At 31.3% G+C, this 9360-nt stretch overlaps 1 protein-coding gene across 1 annotated transcript; it reads right to left on the minus strand.

Moving 5' to 3' along the window:
* Positions 1-2021: 2021 nt before the first annotated feature.
* Positions 2022-7448, minus strand: LOC128181045 (4-galactosyl-N-acetylglucosaminide 3-alpha-L-fucosyltransferase 9-like). The gene is made up of 2 exons (XM_052849298.1): positions 7379-7448; positions 2022-4779 (listed from the first exon to the last, which is right to left on the minus strand). Exons 1-2 carry the CDS (start codon positions 7446-7448, stop codon positions 3644-3646), a joined length of 1206 nt encoding a protein of 401 aa, XP_052705258.1. The 3' UTR covers positions 2022-3643.
* Between the last annotated feature and the right edge of the window lie 1912 nt (positions 7449-9360).

Consider the following 9360-nt stretch of genomic DNA (forward strand, 5'->3'; position numbering starts at 1 on the left):
TGCATACATGAGCTATATATTTTTTCACTTTCAATAAATGATTATGCAAAACATTTCATTTTATCTAATTAATAACATGTACAATGGAAATTCTGAAAATTTTATGCATCGTCTAATTCAATATGTGTGACACAATGACTTAAGATGCACTTTATTTTTTATTATACCTCAATATAATTATTCTACATATCGCGTCATCTGATTGGTCTAGAAAGTAACGCGACAGGGGGAACAAGTCGTGTCTCCCGGGGAATGAATATCATATTCCAACTCTTCAGAAATCCAGGGATTTTTCTTTCCAAAAGTATAAAAAAAAAAGCCGATCTGAGCCTACTTATACGATGTCGACAAATATGATTATAGTCTGTCCCAAGTTATTGCTTCCATCACATTTCGATGATTTTTACACATACCTGTGAAAGAAGTTCACTTGAAATCGATGAAATGGAAAATATCTAAGATATCTTCAGTGAGAAATTATCCTTTTTCACAGCTAGCTCATAAAAGTTTACAGGGAGGAAAACAAATCTGACGGAGATTTATAATGGGAAATGTTTACATCTTTTCTCCATTCGGAAGTACTCGGGACAACTCGCGCATTTTTTCAACGTTATCATCCGGGCTTATTAATGGCTGATGCAATGCCAAATCTCCGTAGACTTTCTATTTTGGGATGTGTATTGAAACATGAAGCGGTAGAGGGGGCGTTTTAAAACAGATAATCTGGACATTTTCCCTATTAGTGGATGAACGTAGTTTGAGCACAAAGGTATTTATTATTATCGAAATATCAAGCGAAAAGTGGTGGAAACAAAAATTTGGGACAGAGTATAAATAAAAAAAAATATATAATCATTTTAATTCTCTGTATATCACAAAAACCAATTAAAGTAAACTATCTATATGATTCGAATTTATAAAAGAAAAGAGAGACAATAACATAGAAAACCAAATAATCAGGACCTTATTGCTTTTGAAAAACTACATGTAGTAACTGTTGAAATTGACGTAATTTGTACATTCATGTTGATTGATAAAATAAAACGGTTATTGCATGCATGAATGTTCGGGAAATATATGAAGATTCGTTCCCCCAGAAAAACCAATTTCTCTTGGGCGATATCCCCGGGAAATATTATTTTTCTTGGGAGAATAAAACTTAATATATTTCTCGCACTTTCATGCAATAAATGAATAATATTTTACTTCGCACATTAATTATCTAACAAAAAAAGCTCACACATGTACCAGTGACATGTGCGGTTCCAGAAAACTTTTCCCGGGGATGGTTCCGAGGGACAATTGTGTTCGCCAGGGGGAATCTGAGGCTTATTTTCGGTGTTATTACGTGAATTAAATAAATTTGATTTCTTCTTGAAAATCAAGATAGGACATTTACGGCAATACATATTGGATAAAGAGTTTCATCAACATTCAAGCTTTGGTTGGAAAATAAGAAAATATAGCATCATAAATTATTTTTATAATTAACGAAGAACATTTAAACCTTAGTTACAATCATTCTTAATTAAATCGCATCTTATTGCAATGCGGAATTAGAATTAGCACTAAATTTGTTTTGTTTTAAGTATCGCGGTATGACATTTTGACTTTGTTTTTTATCTCAAATTTGATGTCAGCAAACAACTTAATAAAATATTACTAAGTTAATTTTTGTTTGATATTGAATAAGCTTGTTAATTCAATCCAGATGTCGAATTCAGCTAATCTTTATTACATATGCACGGATCTTTCAGGTGGGGTCCGGGGGTCTGGACCCCATCCCCCCCCCAAAAAAAATATATAAAATTTCATGTCAATTCAGTCTTTAGTACGTCCCGTATACCGATCCCGATACATTGTTTTGAAAAGGATATAAAAACTCCGAATTTTCCGAATAGATTATAGTTTCAGTAAAAACGCGCATAACCCAACGATCTAATACCTACTTTACATTTACGAGTAAAACAAATAATATGTAATAATTTTTAAAGGCATAAAACATATTTCTACATCCAAATTTACTTTTAATTCATAAACATAAGCATGATATTAATTCTATAAAAAGCTATCCCCCAAAAACGCAGTTACAATATCTAAATGTATATCAAATAACGGACCACCTTCTGGCGTCCCGTAAAACATAGAAATATTTATAGCAATCACATGATAATGCACGATGTATTACCCAATTTTATTGCATTGATATGTAAACAAGAAATATACATAGTTTTTGCTTGAATCAAAAGTAGGAGGGAGATGAGGCAGACTCATACAAAAAATCTTGACAAGCAATAAAAGAAAAACCACAATTTCTCAAAATCATGAACACTTTAACTTCAATTTCACTCCAGTTTATTTTACATGCTCCCCATAATGTAAGGGGGAGGGACTCAATGTCTATTCACTTTTTTATATGTAAGTAAAATATTTGCGTTCACATTTACGGCGTATTTTTAACAACCTTTTCTATACATGTACGTGTACTAGCATAACATTTGATTTTTTTAAAGAAATTTTGCAAACATTTAGAAGGTGGCACGGGACAGTTTTTTGTTGTTGTTGATACAATTCATTGTATCCAGGGGATGCGTGTCTTCGGAACCCTGTAACTGTAATTTCCTCAGTTCTCATTCAGCACAAATACCTTTAATTCACTCTTTATAAGGCCAATCACCAATTTCCGAAGACAAGTACTAGTCAAAACCTGTACAATTTTCTACTTACTGGTTTTTAAAACTAATGATAATCATTAATCAAAGTACCGAAGAACTGACGGGAGCTGATTTTGTCGATGTTTATTTATTTCAAAATCAACGATATGTTATTTTGCATGACAAGTACATGTGGTTTCTAATTTGTATTTGTATTACGCACATTTTTATAATATGATTTTTTGGACTTTTTCGACATGAATGTCGAGAAACTCCCATAAGAATCATGTTAAATAATATTTAAAGATAAAATTGATTCAATCAAACTATGTATCAGTAATAGAAATATTTCTCGAATATTGTGTGGATCTAAGCAATATTGAACTCTAGTCTCGTCCAACCAAACGCTCGGCGGACACCGTATATCTCCGACAAGCAAGAGAGAATCTCTGCTTGTCAGAGATTTACGGAGACAGCCGTGCGTCGAGTTGAACGAGACTACATTGTTTATTGAACTCTGGCGTAGGAATACATACGACTACAAAAAAATCTAAATTGTTTGTTCCATTTAAAATCTGACTATTTTCAAGGTATTTATAAATAAGTTTCCTTGAAAAACAATGCTTTAGCATACATTACAACGAATTTATCAATTGTTTTCAAGAATTAATTAAGTCTTGTCAGCAGCGATGATTTGTGCTGAGGTTCAAACACTGTTTCACTTTCGGTTTGTCTGAGTAACTGCATAGGAGAGTTGATTAAAATCAAATCCCAAAAATCATCTCATGAATTTTAGCAACACTCATAAGCTTTCAAGTACAGCAACTCTCAATTTAAAAATAAAAATGACGGGTACTTTATCCGAAACTGTCCCTTGATACATAAGGCGTCTTAAATTTTCCATACACAGACATAAAATTTGATTTGTGTGTGATATTTTCTTCCCTCCAAGTTGACCAAGGTTTTTTTTCAAACATTTCCCGGCCATCTTAGCATCCTTTTCCATACACAGACTTCAACTTCGGTTTGATGGATACTTTTTTCCCTCCAAGTTGATTAAGAATTTCGCAAGTAGAGCACATTGCTTCTCGAAAAATTTCAATTTGCTCTAGCGAAATATATTTATCCTTTTCTTTCAGATATTGAGTATATAAACGTTCACTTGATCCGATTTCCTTTAGCTTTTTTGCCAAAGACTTCGGAGAAGTATAATCCAATGTGCTTAAGAAGGTTTCCTTGGGTAAATATTCACCTGCTTGGGGTGGACCATTTATAACCGTTATGATGCTTAAATTATATGCATATAAGTTAAACACCTTTTCTGTTGAGTAATCTGTACAAATACTGTTCTCGAAGGCGAAATAAAACTTATAATCCCTAGAGAAATTCCTCAGACACTCATTCATGTTGGGATTATGAACCCCACACTTTCTCTTTCCACATGTTCCAAACGTATCTATTTCAATGTATTTCTGCAATTCTTTAATGTATTTTTCCCGACGAGATGGCGTAGGACAATGACTAGCCATCCAAACACCGAAATTTTTCTTCTGACGAAAAACCTCAGAATAGTTTCTTTCTATACTTTTGTCCAGTCTGATAATTTTACCGTACGGTCTGGAGATATCAACAGTTCTCTGATAAGACATGATCCATTCAAATGCATTTTGCCAGGCAGAATTTGGCCAGACTGTAAAACGTTTGTTTTCTAGAGTATTAAAAACCCAAACCTGTGATGCAATCTTCAGAGGAGGAGTTTTTGGAAGAGTTCGATGCGTAAAAATCACAATACTACTTCTGTTGAGATCAGAATTATCTGTTGATAATATACAATTCACTCCTTCATTTTGACATTTTTGTCTTTTGAAATTTTGCACAAAATTCATCAAATAGGAAGGAAAATTGTACCATAAGATCACAACAGTGTTTACATTCCTAGATAAGTTTCCACTAAAGGATGATGTGGGCTGTTTTCTATTTGTTGTTTTCCTTTCTGTAGCAGAAAAATAATAACTGGAAAGTCTTTCGTCTGACGATAGAACATAGCTCAGAATGAATAAACTAAGTAGAACTGTAATGATGAGTAAAAGGAATCCTTTGGTATTAGCATTCATTGAAGAAGAACCTAAAAACAAGGTTATTCAGATTTATTTTTTCATCAAACATTCTCTTGATTTTTTTTTGCCAACCATTTACCCTAAACATTCGTAAGGGGAACAATGAAAATAATTTGTAAAGATAAATAGATAAACTATAAAACAATTCTGTTAAAAATGATTTAACTCCATTGCTGATTTTTACAAGTAAAACAGTCGCATATTTTAATAGAAAACATATCAAAATATTTTCTGCCAGACGTGATACTTAAAGGGGAAGGAAAATCAAATACATATTTTATTTATATCAATAAAGTATTGTAAAACGTCACATGTAGTCATGCTGTTTTGAAAATAAACTACATAATCAAGCTATAATGCACGTTTGAAGCTAGAGAAACCGTATTTACTGGCTGACATGATGTAAAACTCTTTTGTATTAAAAAGCAAAAAGAATTGATTTTGACGTCAAACCATCCATTCCGGTTTGGTTTTCATAAACAATGTACACTGTGCTCTGAATAAAGTGCTAACTTGTGCCTTTCTTTTATTCAAGTAATCGACTGAAGAAAATTGATCATGTTTGGGTTCACACGTCAATCTAAGGAATAAATACATGCATACATATGAAATATTATGCATTTTTATGAAATGAATGTCAGTTGTTAATTTCCTATCGTTAGGACTGCTGTACATTTGTGACGCATTATGACACAGTTCATTGATTTATCACCATTAAGTGGCGATCAGCCGCTGGCGATATTAACACAACAGTCAATAATGAATACAAAAATTTATACCATTTGGCCTTGCAATTTCAACACTGTGCAAATGCCGTATAACAATTGTAATGCTTGTGGGTCAAGGACTATGCACGACGGAAACGTTGCATACACATAATACCGATGTTTTCCTGTTTTAATTGTGTTTCTAGTCAAAATTAAATCTAGGGTTATAGGGGTCGAATGACATACCCCAAAAAAATGCAATTTTCAAATCTCCAAATCTTGAAATCTAAACCCCCAACTTCACTCAACTGAAGCTGTTTTAACAAAACCTAAACCGGCAAGCGTCACCTTCATTTTCAATTTAAAACAGAAGGCAATTCACTAATAGGAACGAAAAACTACTTATTGTTCATTGAAGCCCCACTATTGTGGTGCTATTTTTCACTTTCAAATAACTAGGTCGATGACATACGTTTTATGCTAGTTACCTCTGAATGTTTGTCCACCATTTTCAAGGTTTTCTTTATTTTGTAATTATTAGAAATAAATTGGTAAATGGTAAAATACGAATAGCTTTACTAATTTTATATTTGAATGAATCGTTTTAAGGTAGTAAGAAACACCCCTGAAATTAATTATTTGAAATATTTTCTCAAATACACAAAATAATGACTTAATATTATGTAAAAATTAATTTCAGTCCATTATCTTAAGAAAAAAATATAAATCATACCCATCAATTACTCAAGGCCAAATAAATTTAGGATACAACGTATTTCGAATATTTTGAAACATACGTTTGGATGGTGTTCATATGATTTTTGTGCAATTTAGCCTTATATCATTTAAAAATGCGTAACTTGTGTTCTGTTCATAGTTTAGACCTGAAATTTGGACACAACCACCACCAGTGTTTAGGCTTTATGTCAAACAAATTTCAAGGTCATATCAACAGGTCAAAGGTCAAATATTATGACGTCATCTAAGATTTTTATCAATTTATACCTCTGTCAAAAATACTTAAACCTTAATTAATCTAAAACTAATGGTTAAATTTTCTTTATTTTGATATATTTTAATTACATGGTCATGGCAATCATACTGTTAAATTTTATTCAAATTTGAATAATACATTTTCTTTTTAGATACCGTTAAGTGCTGCAAATTTTCGTCTTAAAAGAGTATTCACAAGCACTAGTTTTACATTATATCGCATGAGAAATTAACCTAAGTTACCATTTAGATTTTATTTCAGTATCTTAAACTAACAAAAAGGTCTCCTGTTTAAATAGCAGCACAAATATTTGTAATATCTTGAAAAATAACTTAATGGCTTAGAAAATTATAACAATGACTATTTCATTTTACACTTCACTGAAAGGAGATTCCAATGGGAGGTCGGATTTTTTTTTCAAATTCTACGTATTTAAAGATTTCATTCCAAAGAAAAAAATAAAAAAAAATCAGAAAAATTGAATTATAGGAAAATTTTAGCTAATCTGTTTTGTACTACCTTAAGCTCATATTTTTATAAGTTTAATTAAGTCCGAATTTCTTCTATCAATTTCCAAAATGTACCCATTTTTGATTAAGTTTTACAAAAAACTGACCAATAGGAGCTCCAAACCATTTATTGCCTAAAACTGTTTTTATTGTCTGTATTATGTTGACATTAACATTAAATAAGGTCAATGATAACAATTTTGAGATATTTAATCGATTTTGTGTATTTTAAAATATTTTCCGATCGCATGCATGCCAGTGATATAAATTTATAGACGAGTAAATACAACTGTAACCGCAGAAAGGAGGCAGATGGTGATTTAAAAATTAAAATAAAATGCCTTAATCATTGACATGGTAGTAAAGAAATATATAAGTAAATATAATATTTAAATACCACAAGATGCAGCAGATACACGCTGGATTGACTGACGATGTTGAAAATGAAATACTGCTCGCAGCGCCATGATGTAACCGAGCAGAAAGGAGGCAGATGGTGATTTCAGTCGATTTATTAAGTAGATAAATAAAGCATTGACCTATAAACAAAGAAATACTACATTAGACATAAAATAGAGTTTTACATGTACATTTAATATGTTTAGTTTCTGAAATCTTTGACAATAAGCTACCGTTACTCCAGTAGTCATTTAAAATATAAAAACATGTTTCGTAACAATTTAACATTTGAACATACATGTACAAACAAGTTTTAGAAATTACTATGCAGTTAAACTAACTGCAAAAATACGCTAAAGTATAAACTTTGCAATTGAAATAAAATGCCCTAATCATTAACATGGTAGTAAAGAAATATATAAGTAAATATAAATATTAACATACCACAAGATGCAGCAGATACACGCTGGATTGACTGACGATGTTGAAAATGAAATACTGCCTAATTTTATTTAGTTTGAACGGTTACTTATATCAAATAGAGAATTAAATTTATTGGATAATGAAAATAAGAAAGACCAATGAAATTAGAGAACCAATGAAAAATGAAAGACTTTACTCAGCCAACTCAATCCAGTTGCGCAGTGTAACAGGCGGTTATTTAAAATTTAAGACTGTGTTTAACAAAAACGGATAATTAAATAGATAAAACGAATAAATACATATAGAAATATGTTTGATACTATCACACAACCATAAAATATTTTAAATGATATGAAAAAACACATAGAAGCTTAACTTTTGCAATTACACGTACATTGCAACAGACAGATTTTAAGAGAAAATGAAAAAATTAGTCCGAATGTCCTCTGTTTCAATCTTAATCTACCTTTGTCGGAGCATGTCTTCCTCAAATAAACAAATCATGGATAGAAATATTGATATTTGTTAATAACGTTGTTATTTTTTGTTTTTAAAGCAACTTTTGACTTCAGATATTGAACTTTGTAAAAATATTTTTTTGAAATCTCGAACCCTAAGTAAACGTAATCCTTAAGTGTATAAACATCTCATTAGAACAAATAGTTAATTAAGCATGATAGAATAGAAATTTTATAGAAGGCATACCTACAGCGTGAACAGCAGGTCCAAGATGTATAATAAAACTCAAGCTCAGATGATATCTGATATCCCTTATAAGTTGCTATGCAGACTAAGAAAAATGGTGGTAATGTTGAAACTATAACGTTTATTTTTTTTTTTTATCACCTGATGTAATATGAATTGGTCATTCCATGGTGCGTTCAGCCGACCGTGACATCAGCGAAAGCGCTAAAGGTAACATGCCAGGTTTTTTATTGTCACAAATTGTACAGTTTAAAATTAATTTGACTACTTGCTTGTGGGTTTTTTCGCTGCAAAGTGGACAGCGTTGAATTATGCGAATGTTATTGTCATTTAAATTTTAGACCACGTGTTTCTATTTGACCCTTTCAGTTTCGCAGTTAAAACCGTGCCTTGTGTTTATAGTCTATATCCCAAAATTTTTGTACATGTACTTGTAGTCAAATTTAAAATCTAGAGGTTTATTGATTTTAAACTTTATCTTTATTAATTGGTGAATAAAATGTGTTCTAGAAGTAGATGTGACAAATTGATACAAAAAAAGTTTTTTCTGCTGTTGCAACAATTAACAATAAACATCCTCCCAAAGGGTTTTTTTCGACCTAGTTATAGCATAAATATTGAAACAGACTATACTATTTCATGCAGAATGAAAATGGCTCGATATACTAAGTTTTTATGCAAAACATACACAATTTTTTTTTTTTACAAAAAAATGGTATTGCACACGACAAGCATCAAACATGGCTATGATTTTATAAAGCAACCCAATGTTTACATTTTCAACCACTCTACACGTGGTTGAACACGAACGATAACTCGGTTCTGAATAACATTGTTTAATTTTAATAACCG

Source organism: Crassostrea angulata, chromosome 4 (assembly GCF_025612915.1).
Source record: "Crassostrea angulata isolate pt1a10 chromosome 4, ASM2561291v2, whole genome shotgun sequence".
Lineage (NCBI taxonomy): Eukaryota > Metazoa > Mollusca > Bivalvia > Ostreida > Ostreidae > Magallana > Magallana angulata.